Source organism: Bufo bufo, chromosome 1, assembly GCF_905171765.1.
Source record: "Bufo bufo chromosome 1, aBufBuf1.1, whole genome shotgun sequence".
Classification (NCBI taxonomy): Eukaryota; Metazoa; Chordata; class Amphibia; order Anura; family Bufonidae; genus Bufo; species Bufo bufo.
Window position 1 is genome coordinate 385,908,583 of NC_053389.1, and position 27,919 is coordinate 385,936,501.

The 27,919-nt window shown below is 41.3% G+C and overlaps 1 protein-coding gene across 1 annotated transcript; it reads right to left on the reverse strand.

The window, feature by feature from the left end:
* Positions 1-1,271: 1,271 nt before the first annotated feature.
* LOC120979489 (amiloride-sensitive sodium channel subunit beta-like) lies at positions 1,272-27,200 on the reverse strand. Its single transcript, XM_040408310.1, has 10 exons — positions 26,854-27,200; positions 24,482-24,603; positions 23,461-23,624; positions 21,746-21,850; positions 19,226-19,346; positions 19,070-19,142; positions 18,776-18,833; positions 12,555-12,613; positions 3,996-4,071; positions 1,272-1,610 (listed from the first exon to the last, which is right to left on the reverse strand). Exons 1-10 carry the CDS (start codon positions 27,198-27,200, stop codon positions 1,272-1,274), a joined length of 1,464 nt encoding a protein of 487 aa, XP_040264244.1.
* Positions 27,201-27,919: the final 719 nt, after the last annotated feature.

The following is a 27,919-nucleotide window of genomic DNA, read 5'->3' on the forward strand; positions in this document are numbered from 1 at the left end:
TATTTAGGCATCCTTCCACAAGTCCATGCCATGAAGCAACGCTCCATCTAAGGCTACTTTCACACTTGCGTTCGGAGTGGATCCGTCTGGTGTCTGCACAGACGGATCCGCTCCTATAATGCAAACGATGGGATCCGTTCATAACGGATCCGTCTGCATTATCTTTCAGAAAAAATTCTAAGTCTGAAAGTTAGTCAGACGGATCCGTCCAGACTTTGCATTGAAAGTCAATGGGGGACGGATCCGTTTGAAATTGCACCATATTGTGTCAACTTCAAACGGATCCGTCCCCATTGACTTACATTGTAAGTCTGGACGGATCCGTTTGGCTCCGCACGGCCAGGCGGACACCCGAACGCTGCAAGCTGCGTTCGGGTGTCCGCCTGCTGAGCGGAACGGAGGTCAAACGGTGCCAGACTGAGGCATTCTGAGCGGATCCGCTTCCACTCAGAATGCATTGGGGCCGTACGGATCTTCTTAGTAGCCTAAGAAGAATATATAGCTCAGTTTTCCACAAGACACAATAGTGGCAGAGGTGAAGCAAATGGATGTAACGATACACAAACATGCAGACTCATATGCCATTCAAGCTTTATTGAAAATCTCTATAGGTGTTGTAATGGCTGTAGATATATAGATGTAGAGTCACAGTCACAACGCGTTAACTAGATTTGATAACTCACCAAGTGTGACTGTTAACTCTCCATAGACTTGCATATCAGAAACAGATGCAGCAGAGTTAAGCCGGGTTCACATCTGCTTTGTGAACTCTGACACTGTAATCTGGTCACTGTGTTCGGCTGAAAGTCGGCATATATGCCGGAAAGCGGCCATTACAGTTGGATCCCATTACAGTGAATGGGGATCCGACACTGCATGGTGGTATCCGGCTATGCCGGATACGGTGAACTCCGGCAGTTTGTTCCTCCGTCAGAACAGAGTGCCGGAGTTCACTGCGCAGATGTGAGCCCAGTCTTAACAGTCACATTTCCTAACACGTTAACTAAATGTGAACTCCAAAAGTGTGACTGTTAACTCTGCTACATCTGTATTAAAGATATGGTGTCAACTACTGGGGGACTAGGAGTCATATTATTTACAGGCTTTGAAGGTTCAGATCTGTGGTTAACATCTTGATTACAGGTTCTCCATGCGAGGGCTAAATTCCAAAGTGACGATAATTTCCATCTCCTCTTTCTCCAGTTGAATAATAGATATTGCATTTGTCCACAGAACAGATCGAATGCTCTGTCTTTTAACTGGCTTGTAGACTACACATTGTAGATGGAATCATTTAATGTTTCACAGCTCCCATAGGGGTTATGGAGGCTTTGTTCAGCCCCAGCATTGTTACTGAGCAAACTGGTGACATCTTCAACAGAATCCAATAGAAGGCTTTGATCAGTAGAAAGCACTAGTGAGAAAGGTTCAAGTTGAGGGCTTGAGATTGTGTATGGATTTTCTGGAGACTTCTCTTTTCGACTTGGGAGGCATACAATGACAAATGTCAATATATTTAAAATCAGTTCTAGAAACTCGGCCACTGTACAAACTGAGACCCCAATCCAAAGGCCTACTAGCCCTCCAATACTTGAAAACAGGTCAACAAGCTGCAATAACAAATGGAATGGTACATTTTACGTATTTGCTGAATAGAAATGGAATTCATACTTCAATATTTTATTTTGGATAGTTGGGTAAATATAATTAAATACATTGCCTACTTTATTTCATATGTTATCATGTGCATCCTATGGTGCAATAAATGGCACTTATACATTTTTAATTCATCTTCAGGGCCATTTAGTAAATTCTTGATGTCCCTAACCCCCTCGCTTGGCCAGCCCATTGTCCTGTTTGGATAGAAGGCTGCAGATGAAAGAGCATGTGCAGGGGTGTAGATAAAGGCTCATGGGCCCTGGTGCAAGAGTTTAGCTTGGTTCCCCCTTCCCCCAGTGCTTTGCCTCAGTGCAGGGGAGCACCTAGCCTTTCTACTGCCTGAGGAAAAATTGAAATGGCACCATGATGCCAAATTCTCAACCTAACCCCTTCCTTCCAGCCCTACTGTTAAAAAAAAAACATACTTAGAAAACATTACATACAGCGCTACAAAACATACAGGATAATACAGCACCATACCTCTTACATCCATTGATATCACTGGTAATGAAGGCATTCTCTTTCCTCATCTTCTCCATTCTGACCAGACCACCATGATGATTTCTTTCAGTCATTTCTTGTCTCTGCAGAGTTTGACAAACAAACATCTTAAGTTCCTACTTTTCCATCATCCTCCCCCTTCTCAACACCCCTTCCTGCCACCCCAATACTGTGTCTGCTGTGCTCACCAATACTATACTGCACAAACAGTCCCCTGGAAAATACTAGTACCACACAGATGGTGCCCCTTCAATAATTATTGGTACACAGTGCCCTAAAAATTAACTGTGCCCAGGAAATAGTGTCCCTAACATTAGTAGTGTAAACATAATGTCCCTCAAAAACAATTGTGCTAAGCTGATACTGTGCCAGGGTTCCCCTCCACAGTTATACTGCTCCCAAAAGTCCCACCAATAGAAATAATTATCTGCCAGACTGCACTTAGTATTAACAGTGCCCCCAATAGTAATAATGTCCCCCACTGTGCCCAAGAAGTAATAAAGCCCCCATAGTGCCCTTTTAAATAAAACATGTTGCCCATAGCCCCCCAGGAGTAATAATTCTTCTTATGCCTCATTCACACGTCAGTGTTCGATCAGTGAATTCTATGGAGTGATTTTGAGCAAAAACCAGGTGCGGCTCTAAACACAGAACAGGTTTAGGTCTTTCCCTTATACCTGATGTCTGTGGAGGCTCCACTCCTAGTTTTGGCTCACAATCACTGATGGAAATAACTGACCGAACACTGACTTGTGCATGAGCTCTTATAATGTGTGCCAGTAGAAAAAAAAAATGCCCCCTAATGTGTGCCAGCATAAAATGCCTCTATTTAGTGCCCCCAGTAGATTTCCCCTTAGTGACCACCCTATGGTGGCCCAACAGCATGGTGCCAAATAAAAAACAATAAACTTAAATATTTACCTCCATGCGGCTGTGAGCGATGCAAGGCCGGCTTCTCCCGGCCTGTTTCCTGAGCTGTATGCTGCCTTGTTCAGGCGGCACGATGATGATTACGTCATTGGGCCACCTGTGTCGGGCTCTGATAAGCTATAAGCACTAGGCCTGAAGCCTATGAGAGGGAAAGGTGGGACAGGAACACATCGTTCCCTTGCCAAGCAGAAGCACCTAACTGCATTGCTGTCCTGAGGACAGCGATACATAATTGGTGGTGGACCACTGGCAAGGGGGGCCCAGTCTCATTTGACACTGCTGAGACCCCTATAGCTACGCCCCTGGGCATGTTTTCAGACATATCATCCTACCTTTAATTGAAACACAGTGTGGCTGCCATCTGTGCATGCATCGGTCTGGATGCTGAGAGCCAATTGTACTGGATTTCAATGGAGGAGACATGCTGAGTGCTGACATGTATGGGAGCAGAGTCAGAAAGGGACAGGAGGCTGGCTTACAGGGAGTATGGCTTAAATAATCTATAAAATGGCCCTGAACATTAAACAAAATATATCAGCAAATGCCATACAATGCACATTGGGATTCACACATTAACACTTTAACAGAGAGCCCTTTTAAATAGATAATTGATGAGCAACCATGGCTTGGCCTATTAGTGCGAGATAAAATATCTGTAAATATCTGAAAGCAATGTGATTGGTAGATGTAGGTGTTTGATTAGGATCAATTAACATTTTTCATCTAGCAGAATCAATCTATAAATTCATCTGTCAGGACAGATTAGTGGTGCTATGGGACAGTGTCAGGAATCCAATACTGTTGTACTGAATCCTGGAAACTTAACAGTCCTGGATGTTCTTTTAGGTTCTTAGGCCTTAGCATACTTGTGGGCGAAAAAGTAGTATGAGTATATTGAACCTTACCTGCATGGATGGAACTTCTTCAATTTTTTCATAATTCAGCTGCTGGTAATAGACCACAAGCTTCAGTACATTGTCTCTAAAAAAAAAAAAAAAAAAAAGGAAAAACAATTAAGGAATCCCTTGCTGTAACTTTGGTGATTTTTTGTAGAAGTAGACATTAGTTTCTGAATGATGAATTTGTTCAATGCTATAGTATCATATCAGTGGGAGGTTTATCAATTACTGTACATCATTTGATGTTGCCTGAACTGGAATTTGTCATAAAACAACTGTCTTTTTATGGTCCTTTTGCATAGGGCAATTTTATCTTTAGATAAGTGCTGAATGATGATATATGAAGTCAATTATTACTATGATCATTTACCCTTCATCAGTTTGCACATTGTCAGTATGCATATTACATAGGGTGATGTGCTGCAAGCAAATATATTTTTTTTTGGTGCTGCGTGAAAGATGCTGTCACCTGACAAATGGGCATATTTACATGGGGGCAATAATCAGCGCCCTTGAGCAAATGCTCTAACCCTTGACTGATTCAGCAGCTTGGCCACTTTGAATTAATTCAAAGCTAGCAAATAATACTGTACATGATCATCTTCCAGAGCAAGAGCTGATCTTTGGCCATTCTGGTGAGTAAACTGAATCCTTATACAGTGCATCATTTTTAGACTGGTGCTGTTTTGTCTGTACATGGACACACTGTAAAGACTTTTTAACCATGTTGCAATAAAAGTTTTTTTTTTTTTTACTTTAATCACTTTAGAACTGGATCAATTTACCAATAAGTGATTTATGGCAGAGTGGCCAGAAAGAAACCTCTCATCAGGACACATGAAAGTTGCAAAAAAGCACCTAAAGGACACTCAGACTGTGAGAAACAAGATTCTCTGGTCTGATGAAACCAAGACCGAACTTTTTGGCCTTAATTTTAAGTGTCTAAGTATGTTTGGAGGAAAACAGGCACTTCCTACCACCATCCCTACAGTGAAGCATGGTGGTGGTGGCATCTGTGGGGGTATTTTTTAGCTGCTGGGACAAAAAAAAACTAGGATTGAGGGAAAGCTGATTGAAGCAAAGTACAGAGATTTTCTTAATCAACACCTGATCAAGAGTGTTCTGGACCTCAGACTGGGCTGAAGGTTCATCTTCCAACAAGACATTGGCCCTAACCACACAGCCAAGGAGTGGCTTAGGGACAACTCTGTGAATGTTATTGAGTGGCCCAGCCAGAGCTCTGACTTGAACCCAATCGAACATCTCTGGAGAGACCTTAAAATGGCTGTCCACCGATGGTCCTCATCCAACCTGACAAATTTTGAGATGATCGTCAAAGAAGAATGTCAGATAATCCCCAAATCCATATGTTCAAACCTTGTGGCATCATACCCAAGATGACCCAAGATCACTGCCAAAGGTGCTTCTACTAAGAAGTGAGTAAAGAGCCTGAATACTTATGTCAGTGCAAGATTTTAGTTTTTCATTTTCAATAAATGAGAAAAGATTTCTCACATTTTGTTTTCACTTTGTCATTATGGGGTATTTATTGCAGAATGATGGGGGAAAAGTTCAACTATTTTTTCTTAACATAACAAAATGTGAAAAAAGTGAAAGGTTCTGAAGACTTCCAAATGTACCATATTATCCATAAAGGCATACTGTATGAACTGGGCATGTTCTAGGGGCATGTTGTAATTAGTGATAAAAAAAAGAGAATCCTCGGGCAAGAATGGAAATTCAGACTTGATGGCCTATGTTACTCTTTTTTTAACTTTGGGACCATCATGAGGATAACCAACAGAAGAAAATAATATTATAGAGGAACAGATATAACTTTGCATCTACTACTATTTGTAATAACATTGTGTGAAACTGAAGTTTAGTTATTTGCACTTTAACATTAGATCCAGTGACTACTATATAACTTTACACCACAAATTTTTGTTCTCTGTCCCCTCAACAGACCATTTTTCAACGTGTATAACCCAGCTTGTGAAAAAGGGGTTTTGATGTTGAATATATTTATATTTCGCTGTCGAATAAAAATTTTCACAAGACTTTTGATATATTATAGAGACATATCAAAAGTTTAGATCAGTGGGTGTCTGAGCACTGAGACCCCCACCGATCTCTAGAACGAGTGGAGATAATTGTGGGCATATTGCACTATCTCTCCTTCCTGCAGAGGACAGAATTGAGACAAGACCATTGACCAGGGATGACCAACCTGCGGCCCTCCAGCTGTTGTAAAACTACAACTTCCGGCATGCCCTGGTGTAGGCTGATGTTGAAAGGACTCCCAGCGAGCGTTCGTATGCTTCAATCAAATGCTCTTTGTTTTATCCATACATCAAAACATATAACACTGGACGTGTTTTTGCCCGTCAAGCCTTCATTAGCTCACATCAATGTATGATTCAGAAGCTTAAATCACAATTTGCACATTACGTGTGGTGACGTCAGACGCCCAAAAAAAGGGGCGGTATCAACTAACCAAGACAATAACACCACGCTACATACTTCAAAACATATAAACAAAATTACATAAACACATAGCAAACTACAGGGTGGGCCATTTATATGGATACACCTTAATAAAATGGGAATGGTTGGTGATATTAACTTCCTTTTTGTGGCACATTAGTATATGTGAGGGGAGAAACTTTTCAAGATGGGTGGTGACCATGGCGGACATTTTGAAGTCGGCCATTTTGAATCCAACTTTTGTTTTTTCAATAGGAAGAGGGTCATGTGACATATCAAACTTGTTGGGAATTTCACAAGAAAAACAATGGTGTGCTTGGTTTTAACGTAACTTTATTCTTTCATGAGTTATTTACAAGTTTCTGACCACTTATAAAATGTGTTCAATGTGCTGCCCATTGTGTTGGATTGTCAATGGAACCCTCTTCTCCCACTCTTAACACACTGATAGCAACATCGCAGGAGAAATGCTAGCACAGGCTTCCAGTATCCGTAGTTTCAGGTGCTGCACATCTCGTATCTTCACAGCATAGACAATTGCCTTCAGATGACCCCAAAGATAAAAGTCTAAAGGGGTCAGATCGGGAGACCTTGGGGGCCATTCAACTGGCCCACGACGACCAATCCACTTTCCAGGAAACTGTTCATCTAGGAATGCTCGGACCTGACACCCATAATGTGGTGGTGCACCATCTTGCTGGAAAAACTTCAGCTTCAGTGCATAAAGAGGGAAACACATCATCATGTAGCAATTTCGCATATCCAGTGGCCTTGAGGTTTCCATTGATGAAGAATGGCCCCACTATCTTTGTACCCCATATACCACACCATACCATCAATTGTTTTTGTTCCAACAGTCTTGGAGGGATCTATCCAATGTGGGTTAGTGTCAGACCAATAGCGTGGTTTTGTTTGTTAACTTCACCATTCACATAAAAGTTGGTCTCATCACTGAACAAAATCTTCTGCGTAAACTGAGGGTCCTGTTCCAATTTTTGTTTTGCCCATTCTGCAAATTCAGTGCACCGATCTGGGTCATCCTTGTTGAGATGCTGCAGTAGCTGGAGTTTGTAAGGGTGCCATTTGTGAGTAGCTAATATCCGCCGAAGGGATGTTCGACTAATGCCACTCTCCAGTGACATGCGGCAAGTGCTACGCTGTGGGCTCTTGCTGAATGAAGCTAGGACAGCCACTGATGTTTCTTCATTAGAGACAGATTTCATGCGTCCACATTTTGGCAAATCCAACACTGAACCAGTTTCACGAAACTTAGCAAGCAGTTTGCTAACTGTAGCATGGGAGATGGGTGGTCTCGTAGGGTGTCTTGCATTGAAATCTGCTGCAATTACCCGGTTACTGCGTTCACCAGACATCAACACAATTTCTATCCGCTCCTCACGTGTTAACCTTGGCGACATGTCAATGGCTGTAAACAAAGAGAAACTTGTGTGAAATTCCCAATAAGTTTGATGTGTCACATGACCTTCTTCCTATTGAAAAAACAAAAGTTGGATTCAAAATGGCCGACTTCAAAATGCCCGCCATGGTCACCACCCATCTTGAAAAGTTTCCCCCCTCACATATACTAATGTGCCACAAACAGGAAGTTAATATCACCAACCATTCCTATTTTATTAAGGTGTATCCATATAAATGGCCCACCCTGTAGTATCCCTCTTATTGCAGCGAGTCATCTTTGATTTGCTGTCTGGAAAAGAAAATAAATAAATAATTATCATAAATTCTCACTGTGGTGCAATAATCCGATTAATTAGAAATGCATAACCTCATATTCCCTGTTCATTCCCTTCGACTGGAGTGTACCTAAGGTATGTATCCAATATGCTTCTCTACCACAAGAGATGGCTTTGCGGTTCACCCAGCAGTCGGTTTGCGGCGAACTTTGCTTGTTCGCAATTCGCCGAACATGCGAACATATGGCGACATTCACGCCCGTCATATTCTTTTACATTGTGAAGAACTTTGATCCATGACACATCCATCAGGTGGTACAGGACAGCCAATTGAAAAGTTTCAGCACATGGACATACCCCATACCTTATAAATAGACCTGATCTGGCCTCCATTTTACATTCAGTCTTTTGTCAGTGTAGGGAGAGGTTGCTGTGTGGAGCAGGGACAGACTGTTAGGGACACCAAACGCAAGCTAATAGGGCCACAAAAGTCCTTTAAAGGACTGGTATAGGTGTACTATTGATAGGTGTGCAGTACGGAGGGGTGTAATACACTTATAATATACTTTCTAATATAGAAAGCATATTATACTGGCTATGTATAGTGCAGCATTGTGACTTGTGAGCGGTTCTGCAGCGATACTACAACTACAAAGAGTGACAAAGCAATTACAAAAAATTATTATAACTGGTGTGATATACCAGTGGCCCCCTAAAACGACAGATTGAAGCGGGGTGTTATATACCAATATACTTTCATAATAGTGTATTTGGGTACTGCAGAATTTTTTGGCTGTTTTGCTGCGTTCCCTCTGCTACACACAGTGACAAACGGTATTGGAAAAAATAATTATAACTGTTGTGCGCATGCGAAAATTATATTGCCGATATTTCGCATTGAAAAAAAAGATGAATGGCGATCGCAAATTCGAATAATACATCTGGTATGTCACTGTCCATGTTGTGGGACTATTTGTGCACTTCTAGTAATTATTTATTGGCTGCAAATATGAGCTGAAGGTTTTTCAGGTTCGCCTGCCATTAAAATGAATGGGACCCGCCGCGAACTTGCGGTTCGCGAACCGGTGATTGGTTTATTAAAAATTCGCACATGTTCTTATCAATTACTCCTAGAGATGCATAATAGTGAACAACAGTGGATATCTTTGTAACGGATCTCCGAATGGGTACCTCCGTTGATGGATGCTCCTAGTGCTTCCTGAGGGCTCCAAGCACTCCACTTGACACCGTAAGCACTGCCGACCCCACGAACTGCCGCAGCTTGGTTGGGATCTCACCGTCTTCTACAAACCCTGGACCTACAACAAGGTTTCCAGGTTCCAGTGGTTGAACCTCTCTTCCTTTAGAGAGCAATTCAGGAACAAGCTCTTAAAAGAGCTCAGGGGTTATAGCCAGGGGAGTAAACAGCATATAGCATTCCCCAGTGTAGATGCAGCCTTTTCCCCACACACATGAGACAAGGCTCTATGTTGAGGGTAAAACAGGAACTCTTTAATGGGGCTACATGTCAGCCTTTTATACAGGTCTTCCAGCAAGAGACACTCCCCTGGGGACCTTGTGGAAGACTGAGACAGTTTTTACATCAGCCAATCACATGCATTTACAGTATGGAAACACTCCCACTAATTGTACACAAATGCCCCCTCTGCCTGTGATACGATTAACAAACACAATGGGCTCTGCCTGTGATACAATTAACAAACACAATGGACTCTGCATATGATACAATTAACAAACACAATGGGTTCTGCCTATGATACAATTAACAAACACAATGGGCTCTGCCTGTGATACAATTACCAAACACAATGGGCTAACTTAATTACTCACAGGCAGAAAACACACATTTTTACCCAAAACACAGAAAACACCCCAAAGCCCCACATATCCCCATAAATTATACATCCCTGGATAGCTCTTATCTGGGTGAACAACATATCCAGAAATCACCCAGATCCGAGCAGTGGATCCCGAATCCATGGAAGTCACATTTTACCGACTGCAAGCATGGCTTTCCTGCTCAAAACAGTTCAACAGATTTAGGCTGTGCGTCTGGTCTACTTTTTCCTTCAAAGTTTTAGTATATGGGCCATAATCCTGAGGCAAAAGGCTTGCAAACACGCCCCTCCAAAACCCAGTGGCGAGGTTATTTCCGCCACAATCTTATTCTTGATCTTAAATATTGGATCATGATCCAGAACCTTGTAAGTCTCAACATCAGTCGATTGGTGCATTACCTCGTTCACATATTTATTTCTGTCCATTATGACAAGTGATACCCCTTATCAGCTGGTTTTACAGTTAAAGTTTTATCCTCAATGAGGGACTGAATCGCTTGTTTCTCCTGCAAAGTTACATTATGGGTCATATGCAATGCACCTCTTTTTATAGAGTACATTAAAGCCTGTGTCTCCTTTGTAACCAAATTAACAGAATGTGTCTCATTCGGATGCAAGTTCTTCGGTGTAATATATTTACTTTTAAGTCTAAGACCCAAATCTGATAAGGTAAATGTATTCCCCTCTATGTCCTAATTTACACTTGTCCTTTCACAGGGGGCAGATCGCTGCTCAGAAACAGAAAAATTTGCTTTTAATCTTATTCTTCTGAAAAACTGTTGAAGTTCGACATCCATCCGAAAACTTTCAAAATGTGACATAGGACTAAATGATAATCCCTTCTCCAATGCCATTATTGGGCCGGATTTATGATTTTAGATGACAAGTTTATTACTAACGAGGAAGGCATACCTGTGAGCTGGTCTGTACTGGCTGAGACGCTCCGATTGTGGATTGGCCGCCGATGTTTGCAGCCCGGCCTGCGCTTCCTCTTGGCGGCCGTCGAACGTTTCCCCTCCGGAAAAAAGGATGTGAGTCTTCTGAGTTTGTTGATTCACTGCCAGAGCTGGTTGAGTGATAATTCCTACGGGATGATCTTTTTATTCTGGATCCCAAACGGGCAGGGAACTCTTGCCACATAAACTTTATTCAGTAAATAGTCCTCGTTGTCACGTAGGCACTTAGATCTTTTCTTTTCTTCCACCTCCTTCTTGTAATTATAGATATAAGTTTCCACTGTGTCCTTTACGCTACATGCACACGACCGTATGTTTTGCGGTCCACAAATTGCAGATCCGCAAAAAAAAAAACGGATAACATCCGTATGCCATATGTTTTTTTTTGCTGATCCGTTGTAACAATGCCTATAAGAATAGGACATGTTCTATATTTGTTGCGGGGCTACGGAACGGACATACTGATGCGGACAGTACACTGTGTGCTGTCCGCATTTTTTGCGGACCCATTGAAATGAATGGGTCCGCATCCTATCCGCAAAAAAAACTGAACGAACATGGAAACAAACAACGTTCGTGTGCATGTAGCCAAAGTTTTGTGAATTCAAGGAATCCTGCAGCTGCCGTTCTGTGATGTCCAGCTGCTCCTTGATTTCCGTAATTGCTTTCTGCAAGCGACTGTGTTTCTCCATAAAACATTTTCTTACTCTGCCCCTCACAGATGATTATATTAATACATTTTATTAAGTAAAAACACTTCTAGGGAGCAGTCTATAAATCTATCAGTGGATAAGTTTGGTTGTATTCTTCAACCTTGTGTACAGTAGTGGCTATTACATATTTTTATGTTATATTGGAAAAGATATAAGAGTAATACAATCTGGAGAGACTCACATATTAGGACAACACATCACAGTCTGGCTTTGTTTCTAATGTGATGAAATAGCATTGAGAATGAAACAATAAACTCAGAATAAATGTCTTATTTGTGTTTTGTATAACCATAGGAGCAACTAGATACTGCAATGGGCAGCTGTAAGCTAAAGATGCAGCAATGGGAATCACCAACTATAGTTGTGGTGCACCAAATCCTAGCTCCCAGTCTACACAGCTTATATAGTTAATCTTATATAGTTTACATGGAAAATAACATAACTACTGAATGCTACACAATCAACAGAATACTTTTCCCCTTCCCCCTATAATGTTATCACTTTTATAAGCAGTCAGGCATATTCAAAGAGACTGTACGAAGAGGGTGTGTTGCTCTGTTAGCACTTAGGCCTCTTCCTAGGCCATGTGACATCACGTTCATCTGTCACATAGCCTAGGCACAGCTCAAGTGAATCGGGCTAAGTGGAGATACCAAGCACAGCTGCTATCAAATGGACAGAGCTATGCTTGGTAAGATGTGAGGAGGCTGCGATGCTCACCAGAATTGGACCAATCTCATATTGATGACCTATCCTGCAGATAGGTCATTAATATGTAAATCCCAGAGAACCCCTTTAAGTACAAGGTGTTCATAAAAGGAACAGAATACCGGAGAAAGGATGTTTTTTGGCTTACCTTATAGTTTGTTTGTCTTGATACCCTCTTTTACTCTTTAGACGCTTTGAGAACATGTCCTAAAAAATATAAATTTACATATACATATATAGAGAATGGTTAAGCAAGCAAATTTATATATATACTCGCACTGTTTTAGACAGATTTTCCTCCAAGGTACCTTCCCTTGTGGGTGCTCAATAAACTAATGTTATCAATGGACCTAGCATTCTACAATGTGAATACTGGCAAGAAAATAAATAGACATTATGACTGCAATTACATTTTGTAGTCTATCTACTAAAACAACCAATAGGGTTCCATTGTGTATGGCTAAGAGGCCAGCTAGAGGAGGAGGCAGTTGTGTACAGAAAAGTGCAACGTTTCGGCTACATAGTAGCCTTTATCAAGCATAATATCAAACACTGGTTCAAAACATATGTAGTGCAGATAATACCACCCCTAATCAAAGGGGACCAATAAAAATGAAATTTTATATTAATGTAACACCCACTAATTCACAATGTCCAATGGGATATATCCCCTTATCAATAATGTGCCTGCCAAAATTTGTGACCTGTGCGTTACCTCGTGGTAAAAGATGGTTACCGGGATATTCACTCCATGCATTTGATAGCCTGTTCTTTCCTCACCTATGCCCATGACAATGCGTCATTAATCCTCACCCAATCACGGGTAATGGACGTCACAATACTATGTGATTATTCTCACTGCACGTAACCAGCTAGTTGACGTCACACCGAAACGTCACACTTTTTTGTACATTGCTTCATGGAAGTTCGGTGAATAAAGGACCCTCATTGGATATGCTGTCATCTTCTATTTCTTCACTTATCTACAGTATAGGTCATCAATATCTGATCTGCGGGGGTCTGACAGCCAGGACCCCTGTTAATCAGCTGTTACATGAAGAGGTGGCACTCCATGCGAGCCCAGCTTCCTCTTCATTATGTAACACCCCAGAGTTGTGTTACTCTTTTACCCCGCTACAACAGTTACATTGTCATCTAATGTAATTTCACATAACATCCTCACAAATGTGCATTATAAGCCTTGCTAAATGTATATTGTTGTCATTCTTCATGTTCACCAGCAGGTGGCAGCAATGTTTTGGCAGGGACCTAAGTCAATTTAGTGTTTCTGAACTGGAATAGTTCATTCCAGTTCAGCTCCCCCCTCTATGAGCAAAGTGGGCTGCGCCCATATCCTGCCTCATGGAGAGGGAAGGAAGTTAAGTTAGTGTGCCAGCCACCCCTGCTAGGGGAAGGCTGTGCGTGTAGGAGCTCCCAGATATAGGGATCCAAAGTCAGGATCTTGTCTCGGCTGAGACATTGATCATCATCCCCAGCCTGAGCCCTGCAGTCTCAGCTGGTAGAAGCAAGCAGATAACTCCAGAACTGCAGGAAGAAGCATACCCTGTGAAGCTAACTGTGAGTACAGACCAGAGACCCCAGGAGAAGCCATATTCCTCCTCAGCTAGTCAGTCCCAAGACAGCAGAAGATAGTCAGTGCAGAAGCCAAATTCCTGCGACATTTTAGATCTAACAAGCAGACGTCCTTTCCTGCAAGCTCCAGGCACATGATAGAGCAGAAGATATATTCCTGCCACACATTGCCAATACCTGCTGGGACCTAAGACTAATGCTGTACCTTGCTTGGATGAAAGCAACAACCAATAAAGACAAGTTTAAACATTACCAAAGGTCTGGATCTCAATTACTGCTGCAAATCCCTCTATTACTCCTACTAGCACCACACTAATTTTATTGCAAGTGAGCCAGGACCTAGGAGTCCAGCCGTACCCAGGTAGGAGACACCGTTGACACCATTACCACTACCATACAGAAACATTACACCACTCTGGCATTCCTAACCTGGTGCATGAGTTACAACATCTTAAAGGGCCCTGTGACTGTACCCTGCGCAGATGGCGTCACGTCATGCAGATGGCGTCACAAACAAACTATAGACTATTATATCCATATCCTGACCCACTGCATAATTTGGCGCCCGTGTAACTTTACCCACGGTCCGGCTCATTGCAATTACACTGCATGTCGTCTCAGAAGTGCAGTGTAATGACAAGTACTCACTCTATTCACTTGAAAGGAGCAAGTGGTTGTAATTACACTACAATACTGCTCCACAGGAGACGACATGTAGTGTTATTACCAGGAAGCAGCACGAGTTTCGGACCCGCACCGATCAGATATTGATGACCTATGCTGACAAAAGGTCATCAATATATATGGCAGGACAACACCTTTAATTAAATTTTGCTGGTCATTAAAGCCTTTTCAGGCCACACCCCTCCACTTTGATAAACAGGGACAGGCAGGTGTGATGATGTTTACACTGCCTGGCCCGGTCAATCAAAGTGGAAAGGAGTCGGCAGTTGCAGAAAGAGCAGAGCCTCATGGTGTAACGGCAACACCTCGTTGCTCCTAGAGGCTCATTTGCATATATTAAAACATCATTTTTCTCAGCAATGTGGGCATATATGAACAGGAGACCCAATGGCGTGCCCATGGGGGGGCGGTCCGCCCCGGGTGCTGGCTCTCACGGGGGTGCCAGGCCCAGAAGCAATGAGCGCTTCCATCAATAAAGGCATCGCTCGCGCCTGTGTCGGGATGCAGCAGCACAGTGAAGTGTGCGCACCTTCCTCTGCGAGCAAGCGCCTGGACATAGGTGAGTATTTATCTTTTATTTTATTTTTATTTTTTTATTTTATGTGCCAACTTTGGGGGACACAGGGGGACATGTCGGGGAAGAATATTATGGTGGGATACTGTGTGGGGGCAAATTATTATGGGAGGGATTACTATGTGGGGGCAATAATTATGGGAGGGATTACTATGTGGGGGTCAAATTACTATATGGGGCAGTGTGGGGGACACTACTGTACGGGGCAGTGTGGGGGAAATTACTGTATGGGGGAAATTACTGTGTGGGCCTGGGGACAGTGTGGGGGAAATTACTGTATGGGGGCAGTGTGGGGCAAATTACTATATGGGGGCAGTGTGGGGGAAATTACTATATGGGGGCAGTGTGGGGGAAATTACTATATGGGTCAGTGTGGGGGAAATAACTGTATGGGAACAGTGTGGGGGAAATTACTATATGGGGGCAGTGTGGGGGAAATTACCGCATGGGGCAGTGTGGGGGAAATTACTGTAAAAGGGCAGTGCGGGGCAAATTACTTTATGGGGGCAGTGTGGGGGAAATTACTATATGGGGGCAGTATGGGGGAAATTACTGTATGGGGAAGTGTGGGGCAAATTACTGTGGGGGGCAGTGTGGGGGAAATAACTGTATGGGGCAGTGTGGGGGAAATTACTGTGTGGGGGAAATTAATGTGTGGGGGAAATTACTATATGGGGCAGTGTGGGGTAAATTACTGTATGGGGCAGTGTGGGGCAAATTACTTTATGGGGGCAGTGTGGGGCAAATTACTATATGGGGCAGTGTGGGGGAAATTACTGTATGGGGAAGTGTGGGGGAAATTACTGTGTGGGGGAAATTACTGTAGGAGGGCAGTGTGGGGCAAATTACTATATGGGGCAGTGTGGGGGAAATTACTGTATGGGGGCAGGGTGGGGAGCGTTGCTATTGGGGAGGCACTGTAGGGGCAATTCTATTATTTCTGGGGACACTATACAGGGATTATTGCCTGGAGCACAATATAGGGTGTTATTATTACTGGGGGCACTCTAGGGGACATTATAGCTGCTGTAGACATTATAGGGACATTTGGGGTAATTTATCAAACTTGTGTAAAGTAGGACTGGCTTAGGCTACTTTCACACTGCCGTTTCTGGGTCCGCCTGTGAGATCCGTTCAGAATGCATCAGTTTGCCTCCGTTCAGTCTCCATTCCGCTCTGGAGGTGGACACCAAAACGCTGCTTGCAGCGTTTTGATGTCCGTCTGACGAAACTGAGCCAAACGGATCCGTCCTGACTTACAATGTAAGTCAATGGGGACGGATCCGTTTTTACTGACACAATATGGTGCCATTGAAAACGGATCCGCCTCACATTGACTTTCAATGTAAGTCAAAACAGATCTGTTTGCATTATCATGAACAAAAAACTATGCAACGGATACAAGCGTTTGCATTTTAGGTGCGGATCCGTCTGTGCAGATACCAGACGGATCCGCACCTAAACGTAGGTGTGAAAGTAGCCTAAGTTGCCCATAGCAGCCAATCAGATTCCACCTTTCATTTTTGACAGCTCTTTTGGAAATCCAGTTGTACTTTACACCAGTTTGATAAAAGACCCCAATTATGTCTATTAGCGTCACTATTTTTTCAGCAGTATAGTACCTGGGGCATTGGGGGGCACAACGGGCACAGTATTGGGGACAGCAGCAGGATGACACTGTGGGGACACCAGGATGGGGAGGTTGATTGAAAAATTTAACGTGTCTGTGTTACAAACTCTATAAAGACGAGATGCGGATGAAATAATTTGTCATGGCGGTCTAACGGAGGAGAAGAGGAAAGAGAAGGTCTTCATGACAGGAGATGTCCCTGGATGTAAGAGGTATGTGGTCAAGTGGGAAAGGGGGGCCAGAGAAAGGACCCGCCCCAGGTGCCAAACACCCTAGGCACGCCACTGATGAGACCCACACAGATGCCTTTAGCTGCCAAGCACACCCCAGATAGCAAGTAATTGTGCTGCAATTTTGAAAATGACTTGCTAAGCTATTGCAAACTTGCAGCAAGTCTGCTTTGCGAGTCTCCAGATTAACTTGCTTTTGCAAACTTGCTGCAAGTTCTCGTTAAGTTATTATGCTTTTGCTAGAGACTTGCCAAGCAAATTTGCTGCAAGTAGAAAAAGTATCAACTAGAATTTGTGCTGCAAGTGCTCTGCAAGTGTACGACTTGCCAGAGAATGTGTGCAGCAAGTTAACAAGACTTACAATTTAACCCTGCCACAAGTTTGTGGCAAGTTATCCTTGCTATCTGGGAGTCATATAACAAGTCAGCCAGTTTCATAGGCACAAGTCTGCTGACTCATGCCCTTTAAAGAGGACACAGCACTCACACAAGTGCCATGTTCCCATTAAATAGATGATCGGTTGGGGTGCTGGGAGTCGGACCCCTGCTGATTTGATATTAATCACCTATCCTAAGGATACTATAAGTCATCAATATAATGCAACCCCTTTAAGCACCCATGTAAAAGTATATTTTAACGAATATAATTATTTACTGAAACACATCCGCTCCCTTAATTATTATGTACTGTATTGTGCCTGTAACTGCATCCTATTCTCTTGTATTCTCTCACTAGTATAGAACTGGTATAAGACCAGGCATGGGATTCATCCAGTTTCCTCCGGTTCTCCACATCCATTTGTTAAAATTTCCACTGTATCGGAGAACCGCGTTATCGGCTGAGTCCCGATCCGATGCTCTGGTGGTGGCAGGGCAGCTGGAGATGTTCACTTCCATTGCTTTGCGCGCCAATGATAGTTTAGCTCTTTAGTTGGGTGGTATGTGTGTGTAGTGTATATATGGTGTATTTTTGTATGTGTTGCATATATATGATTGCATGTATATGTAAACATGTGTCGTGACGCTGCGTGTCCGCCGTTGAGTAGGGAACCTGTGGTTAAAAATTTTAATCCCACCCCCGGGATGTCATTATATGCGAATATTACTGGTTATGTTGGTGCTTCCTTAATAATAGTGTATACTTGTCCCTGACTAAACAAAGCTATACCACTACTTGGCCTTGTGATTAGGTGTTTCTATGTTCCACTATTGTTTTCTTTTTGTTCATAGTGTGGTATACATATTTGCCAAAGCATGCATTGCATGCCTCTATTTTTGAGTATGGTTGGGGATAATGTATGTGGACTGGTGGGGGGTTTGTGTGCCTGGGCTGTTTTTTAGTCCCAGTCCAGCACCTGCATGAAAAGTTAATGACTAATTTTGGTCTCTACTGTTTCCTCCTGTGTCTTTACCTCCTTTTCTCAAAGTTCTCAATAGTCTACTTTTACTTGTCTACATCCCTTTTCATTGTTTCCGCAGTGATCACTGACTGCTCCCTTAGTTCCTGGGTCTCACAGCAGCTTCTCTGTCTGCTACCCTGGCCCTAATTTATTTATGAATGATCCTAATAACTGTTTCTACATCTTTATTATTGTCAGATTAGTACTGTATATTGTTGATCACATTACCATTTATCTAAAGTCCTTGAGGGAAACTTACCAAGTACGTATTGCTGGGCCATTGGGATGATGACAGAGTAAGTTCAAAAATCTCCTCACTATTAACAGAAATGCAAGTTACCTTTGTGACTGTGATAAATCTACAACACAAATTATGTAACTAGTCGACATAAAAATAATGCATTTTATATGTTTTATAAGGAATTACCAGTTTTATGTTCTAGAAATGTTTTTGACGTACATGTTCCATACATGTTATACATTAGATAAACTGGAAAGTCCTGAGATTACTATGAATAATATGATGGATCTGTTTTGTTGTGATGATACTTACTCACACTGAAGAGGACAGTGACATTTGAGTTGGTCGTGGGATAGTTTATATTCATACATCTCCACACAACGATCTGGTGAGAGAATATACCATCTCAGGTTACTGGATTGTTTTTGCCATAAGTTATTGTACATAACCTAGAGAATATATACTTACTCACTGAGGACTCGCTGATATTACACAGAGGTACATCCAATTCAAGGGGTGCTGGGAACTCCCACATTCTACAGCCACAATTCTTGATCATCTTAGTCTGAGCACAGCTCTTTTTACAAGCCTGGGGACAAGTGCAAACGCACACAACTGTATGACACATTATATACACAACTATCTACAAATGCGCTTTTAGCTGATTTATGGCTTCCTTCTTCTCTAACTCAGCAGCATCTTCAGTTACAAATGTTTTGCAGTTACACAGCATTATATCTCTATGCATACATATGTACAAGCAACCATAAAGAAAAATGTGAAGCATAAAAACATATAGTTGTATTTTATTGTCTATTCCAAATAAAGATGATGCAAGATACCCTGCAACTGTGCAATGCAATATTTTTCATCAAACTGGTCAAATAGCTGCTTTTAAGATACTGTATGTTGTGCACTGCATTAGTAGGGAGCTTCCCACAAAAAAGTATTCCTATGCAATGCATAGGACATTTCAAATTAAGTATTATTGCAATATACATGCAATACAAATACTTATATATATATATATATATATATATATATACAGTACAGACCAAAAGTTTGGACACACCTTCTCATTCAAAGAGTTTTCTTTATTTTCATGACTGAAAATTGCAGATACACACTGAAGGCATCAAAACTATGAATTAACACATGCGGAATTATATTCATAACAATCAAGTATGAAACAACTGAAAATATGTCATATTCTAGGTTCTTCAAAGTAGCCACCTTTTGCTTTGATTACTGCTTTGCACACTCTTGGCATTCTCTTGATGAGCTTCAAGAGGTAGTCCCCTGAAATGGTTTTCACTTCACAGGTGTGCCCTGTCAGGTTTAATAAGTGGGATTTCTTGCCTTATAAATGGGGTTGGGACCATCAGTTGCGTTGAGGAGAAGTCAGGTGGATACACAGCTGATAGTCCTACTGAATAGACTGTTAGAATTTGTATTATGGCAAGAAAAAAGCAGTAGTAAAAGTAAAAAAAAAACGAGTGGCCATCATTACTTTAAGAAATGAAGGTCAGTCAGTCAGCAGAAAAATTGGGAAAACTTTGAAAGTAAGGGCTATTTGACCATGAAGGAGAGTGATGGGGTGCTGCGCCAGATGACCTGGCCTCCACAGTCACCGGACCTGAACCCAATCGAAATGGTTTGGGGTGAGCTGGACCGCAGAGCGAAGGCAAAAGGGCCAACAAGTGCTAAGCATCTCTGGGAACTCCTTCAAGACTGTTGGAAGACCATTTCAGGGGTTTACCTCTTGAAGCTCATCAAGTGAATGCCAAGTGTGTGCAAAGCAGTAATCAAAGCAAAAGGTGGCTACTTTGAAGAACCTAGAATATGACATATTTTCAGTTGTTTCACACTTGTTTGTTATGTATATAATTCCACATGTGTTAATTCATAGTTTTGATGCCTTCATAGTCATGAAAATAAAGAAAACTCTTTGAATGAGAAGGTGTGTCCAAACTTTTGGTCTGTACTGTATATTACATTATCCTCTATGATATCACCCCCTGCAGTTTGTTCTGTGGCCAGAATTCTGGCTCCCCTTCTCCTGTACTCAGTGGTGGACCAGTACCTTCAATTGATTTGCTAGTGAAGCATGTTGATTTGCTAGTGAAGCCCAGGTACCTTTCATTCATTCATCCCTAGTTCTAAATTAATAGAAATATATAGCTATGTATCTCCTTAGACAGTGGAGAAGGAAATTGTGAAGGCATTTCATACCATAGTACTATTTATTAGCGGGGGCTGTTTGTGAGGGAATATTCTGTATGTAGAGGAGAGATAGAGGAGAACAAAACTTCAACTGTGCAAGAACTAACTGCAGTGTACTCCTGAGAGATGCAGGTGCTTGATGGTCACATTGGACGAGTTCCTGCTCAATAATGTTGAGCGTGAATATTCGAATCGCTAATTTTAATCACGAATATCGCCACTTCAAGAATTCACGAATATTTTGAATATAGTGCTATATATTCGTATTTACAAATAGTGTTGAATATTCTAAGCGCGAATTTATCGCGAATATATTACATTGCCGATTTTAGCAATCAAGTAAACAATGACTGGAGATAACGAATTTATGGCAAATATTTGGCCAAAAATTCGCAAATTCGAATATTGCCTATTGCCGCTCATCACTACTGCTCAACCATAAAAAATGTGAAGAGATCAGAGCTGCAGTGGAGTGAGTAGAGAAGCTAAAAGGCTGAAATTACACCAGAGGGCAGTATTTTTTTGCATTATTATAGTTAAAATAATAATGTGCATCATTATGTTTGGCAGTCCCATAGAGTTTGACTGGAGCGGCAGTGCATATAAGCGACCATTCAAACAAGCAACCCTCAATCTCAACATCAGTGGATATTTGACTCCCACCTATCAGAGACTCTCACCTACTTTGTGGATAGGTGACAGCATGTACTTTCGGAATAACCCTCTGAGAAGATGTCCAGATGCTCAATTTGGTTGAATACTCACCTCTCTACTATAGTCTGTACCATAAACATCGGTATAATAGTTTTTTATATTTTGGCCACTACTACAGCGACTGTTGTAAGGTTCTTCCAAACGTTTTACATGAACCTGTCATAAAGAGACATTTATTTGTATTTCTATTATTCCATATATGATGCATTTATTTAGAAATGATGCATTTACAAGGTTCTTATATTGATGCTGGCTAATGTCTGATGTCTGTTTGACCAAGGAAAAAATTGAAATGTAGAGTCGCACTCACCGGATCTTGTGGTCACCCGGAATGCAGCAGCCTGCTTGGAGCCCTAGATTCAAAAAGGCCCCTGTATACAGAGTCCAATGAATAATGACGGAGGCAGCATGTCCGGTGAAAAAAAGAATCCCTTTATTGGGAACTGCTAATATGGAACAACGTGTAAAAAAAACTTGCTACGTTTCGGCTACCCATTATTCATTGGACTCTGTTTGACCAAGGGAAATCATATCTTCAGTTATGATTTAATTGCACTTTATAAAGGCTGATTTAACTTATTATCCTAAAATCATACCAGTCCCAGTATTTGCATTTGTGTAGGGGTCTTATTTGCACTTTTAAGCAGAGTCTTAGTTTTCACATGTAAGCGAGACTTCAGCTTAGCAAGTAATTGTTTGTTTGCCTGACCATATGTCAGAGATATCTGTCATAGCTGGTCTAATAGGAAACCCTGAGAAAGGTATTTGTTCAGAGTCAAAAAAGAAAAATCTTACAAAACAGATGTCATAGCAGAAATGCAGCAGATTGTGTTGCAGAAATTGTTGTTTTGTTAGGCTACTTTCACACTAGCGTTCAGAGCGGGTCCGTCTGATGTCTGCCAAGACGGATCCGCTCATATAATGCAGACTTGGGATCCGTTCAGAACGGATCTGTCTGCATTATATTGTAGAAAAAATTCTAAGTGTGAAAGTTGTTCAGACGGATCCGTCCAGACTTTACATCGAAAGTCAATGGGGGACGCATCCGTTTGAAAATTGAGCCATATTGTGACAACTTCAAACGGATCCATCCCCATTGACTTACATTGTAAGTCTGGACGGATCCGTTTGCCTCCGCACGGCCAGGCGGACACCCGAACGCTGCAAGCAGCGTTCGAGTGTCCGCTTGCTGAGCGGAGGCTGAACGCTGCCAGACTTATGCATTCTGAGCGGATCCGCATCCACTCAGAATGCATTAGGGCTGGACGGATCCGTTCGGGGCCGCTTGTGAGACCCTTCAAACGGAACTCACAAGCGGAGCCCCGAATGCTAGTGTGAAAGTAGCCTTAGAAAGCACATGGATTTCTGCAAACACCATTCAGATGAATGGAGCTCATTTACAGTTGCAGACATTTTAATAAAATCTACAGTGTGTGAATCCAACCCAAAAGGTATTTGCCATAAATTAGTAAATTGATTCCTTAACATTTTCAAGGTCTCTGCTTGATGTTATTCAATAAGAACCATCTTCATTTACTTCAATTGGAATTGCCCAACTCCTTGAAAGACATAGCTCTGATAATATTACCTCTACCAGCATGTCCATGACAGAATTATAATTTGTGGAAGTAAACAATGATTATTTCATTTGAAGAGGCAAAGATCTTGGGTTGTCATTAAAGCTATCTACATGTATAGAATTTACAATTAGTTATGAGAAATTCAGTGAATTTAAACACAATTTGAGGACTTTTTACCAAACATACCTTCACGACACCAATGTCTGACTCCTGTCCAGGGGGGACATTAACTCCTTCATCCTCAGGGAATGGCATCTTCCCTTGTCCATGCAAGACTACTCTCAGTCCAGCAGCTGTGCTCAAGCTCCTGATATACTCATGCTGCTCAATAAAAAGCTCCATTGTCAGACCTGTTGGTAAAAGATAAGCAGTCACTTCATATGACTATATAGAACACATATCACAAACATAAAGCCAAGTCCTCAGATAATATACCACAGAAATCTATTCACTATTCATTATGTATACATAAAGTATAATGCACTTTTTATTTAGCTTTATAACAGGTCTACCAGGAACATATTTTTTTCTCATATTTATACTGCAGATTGATATTGACTGAGCTACAGTCAATTATTTCTTCAGTTATGCAGTAGTACAAAGCCTCATTACATGGAGATTGATTCAAAAGTTCTAATAGCAGTTATAGACCTCCTATCACCTAAGCGTCTTAAAGGAGTTATCCCATGGGAAATATTCTAAAGTTTTCAAACCAGCACCTAGATCTGAATACTGTGTGTAATAATGTAATTGCATGTAATTAAAAATGAAGAATAGCCATTGAGTTATTCAATAAAATGTATCTGTATAGCGCCACCTCCTCTTTAATTTTCTTTCTTATTTCTTTGTCCTGCTCACTGAGAAGCCCGCACATGCTCAGTTCATCCTTTAACTGCCTCCTGAGCTGTGATAGAGATAGCATGGACACGCCCCCTGAGCTGCAGCAGAAAAGACACTCCCCTTGAGCTGCAGCAGAAAAGACACTCCCCTTGAGCTGCCAGCTTGATATAAATGTAGCAGAGCAATGGACGGGGAGATCTCTGGATCCATGTGAGGTACAGGGCTGGTTCTAGCTTTTACATTAGTCATGGGATAACCCCTTTAAGAAAAACAATAAGTGAGAGGAACCTTGGTCAGTCTACAAGCATCAAACCAGATGAAAGAATCTGATGCAGCATACAAGACTTTTAACTTAATATGACATCACCATAACTGAAGCCAGCCTTAGTAGCATTTAGGACCTCAACTTCCTTTCTTGCAGACTGATTTCTTGGTCCATTGAAAGTATAGCAGTTCCCGAGCTTGGGATTTAAGAAAGGAGTAAAGAAGCTGAAAAAAAGAACATATTCATTCATACATTATCCAGATGGAATTGTGTATTTTTATTGATGTGACAGTCACATAAACATATATAAATACTATATGCCATACACAGCAAGGGAGATTATAACGTGGGGGCATTCAATGCAACTACAATGGAGCCCATGGAAAGAATTGTTTCAGTTTAGACTAGGGTGAGACAGTTCCTAGGTTTATGCCACCCTTTTGGTTTACAAAGGATGCTAAAAGCAAGGTTTTTTTTTTAGCAAAAAACCTTAGGCTATTTCAGAATGGTGGTATGGGATTGCATAAGCCATAAGAGCAGCAATACTTATCAATTATGAAAATGAAAACACTTTAAAGAATTTCTTTGACAAGGTTTTCGGTGCCCTGAAATCTGCATTTTAAAAAATGGAATGGAATGAAAATAATTAGCATATACATTTTTTCCGAGGTTGCCATGCAGCAGTTTTGTTAGCCGGCTGCATGTGGGGCTAAATATACAGATAGTTCTGCTTCAGTGCAAACTGCAAAACTGCAGAAGGTCAATTCTCAGACTTAGATTTTTGCTGCAAGACTACACAGCAAATATACATTCGACTATTAACAATTATTTTTTCTGCCTATGTGCACAGATTGTAATTTTCCCTTCCTACACATGCACACACATGGTCCATCCAATGTTTTCTGGTGTTGAAAAGTTTAAAATTTTGAAGCAAGGGCCATTTTTACCAAAAATTGAGATTTTTATCCCTTTTCCAACACACTCGCTAATATTTATTTTTTTAAACTGACAGCCGTGGCCTGTAAGGGGTTCATTTAACAATATCTATGCCAGGAAACCACCACACATTATACCTGAAATCTACACCAGCTCCTTACTGCTCAGGATTTAATTTTTGTGGCACAGGCCTCCCAGGGATCTGCCAAAATTATTAAGAGATGTGTGCGCCTTTTAATAACATTTGGGCATCGTACGCCAGCTACCTTTCTGGTAGACTGGTGTCAGAAGGGCTAGTTTTAATAAATCCCCCCCTATGTATTTGTTCTCTAGATTTAAAGGCATATAATTCATATCCCACAAAGGTGTCCTCAATGTGATTCTTTGAGTAGTATTGAACTCCTATACCTTGAATAATGGTTCTCCAGCACAGAAGACTCACTAAGCTAAAGAAGGCAATATGTTATTATATTATTCTAATCATACAACTTCACAGTGCCACTGTTTGATTCTAAGTGGAGTTACCTTTTAAATGCAACATATTTGAACACAGACATACTTTAATGCCTCAAAGGGATCTGGCAGAGCATCCATTGTTAACTATTACAAATCATCTATGACCTGCTCCACAATATATCAATGTGCAGCATGAAATATGGTCTTTACGGAACATTTTTGTTTACAAGGAAGGAGAACTTCTCTTTCATGTTCTGACTCTTACTTGAATCTCCACATCTAGATACACTTCCATTCTGTACATACAGGGATAATTATCCCATGCTTTAAATCAATGTTTGAATAAAACGGTTCAGACCCGTCAACTGGAATGATACTGGGCAGTGCTACCAGGTTCAGGCACCTGCACAAATGAGCTTGTGTGCCTGTATACACAATGAATACCACAGTCCTTTCATATGCTAATTGTCAGGGGGACTGAAGTTGGACCTCTTACTGGCTAAAACAACAACAATAGGTCCTCAAGAGAAAGCCATGAATATTTGACTGTCAGAAAGCACCTTCAAGCATAATACAAATGTGTTCAATAGCTTTTTAATATCATTCAATAGCTATATTGCATGTTCTTTATCTATCTTATTAAATATAACCCTTTTAAGAGAGCTGCATGTGCAGGGTGAATAGCATTACATTGACTTCAGATTTAGTCATCCATGTACTAAAAAGATGGTTCAACCAACTCTTGCAGGCTGTAAAAGAGAGGCCTTGGGTTGGACCCCCCCCTCCCCTTTAATGTCCATATTCCCTAAAACATCCTATGGACAGATATCTTCTTGAGACAATCCCTTTAAGGTTCTACCTTGGAGCCAATGTTACAGTATGTTAAGGTATTGCATAAAGGAAAATTAACTAGTATATTCAATAACTGAAATTACTACAGCCACTCATTAACATCAAGCTATGTGGGGTTCTTACTTTTTTGCAGGCAAATAAGTTACAGTATCATTGGCAATATATAAGGAATCACAACCAAGCGCAAAATATTCTATACTTTTTGTGGCCCCAATATGGATTGTGCTAACCTTTCATTGCAGGACTCATCATGGAAGACACAGGAAATAAGCATATCTTCGAGCCGGTGTCCTAAAACCATCTGTTCCTGGTTACTTAGCTGTGACAAGGCAAAAGCAAAGTTTCTTTCCCTTGCGTTACTGGGTAAACTATGTTCCCATTCATGACCTGATGTTAATGACAACTGGTCAGTTAGAGCCTTGTATCCTGAAGAATTAAGCTGGGACATGCGAGCACGATTAAGATTGCAAAAAGTGATGGCTGGAAATGGAAGCCTGGCGCTGTTTACAAGTGTGACCTTCTCTTGCGTGGGATGTTGCAGATAGGTGGCTGTTAACTGACTGCACTGCCATAACATGCAGCCCAATACCAGAAACACAAAAGCTGCCCAACAACAGCTCCTCCATCGGTTCCGTGAATGTATGATGTTTGGCACTCCATGAGCACTAGTGTGACGAAGAGTATGGCTGCAAATTGAGCGTAAAGAACTCCTCTGATGCCACCCCATGGCTGTGTAAAGGCTCAAAGGTCAAGCAATCATCTCCTACATGCAAAAGAATATGAAGATGAACAAATTATGTCTCCTTAAGATTCTTAGTGCCTTTAGCAGTTTACAAGCCCAGTAACTGGAATGATAAAACAGATAAGTGGGTAAGCTAAGGTTATGGTTTATATAGCCCAACCTATGTTAATAGATGACAATTGCATCTCAAGAGATCATTTCCTAGTGTTAATTAGTAGACAGGTAATTAAATCTAAAGAAAGCTGCTTTCAATGAGATTTTAGAAGTCCTAGCGCAGGGATTGGAAATCTGTAAGCTTAGTGTTCTCCTTAACAATATTTATCCCTTACAGCGATACTTTAATGACTTTTCAATGGTTTCCTATGATTAATTACTTCTGCTTGTAATGTTAGTTTAGATTTTGTGTTACACCATTTTGGATACTGTATATTAATGGTGTAGTATTTCTTGGATAAATAAATTTTATTTTCCAAGATGGAATGGTCTAAATTATCCAAGCCATATTTTGCCGAACCTTCTTCAATAGAATAAATCTTGGAATAAAACAGTAGAGG

Coding starts and splice junctions, on each gene's coding strand:
- LOC120979489 (XM_040408310.1), bottom strand. CDS start 27,200: ATGTTATGGCAGTGCAGTCAGTTAACAGCCACCTATCTGCAACATCCC. Junction 23,625..24,481: donor TAAGGCTGGCTTCAGTTATG/GTGATGTCATAT, acceptor TTTTACCAACAG/GTCTGACAATGGAGCTTTTT. Junction 4,072..12,554: donor CAAGACAAACAAACTATAAG/GTAAGCCAAAAA, acceptor TTTTTTTTTTAG/AGACAATGTACTGAAGCTTG.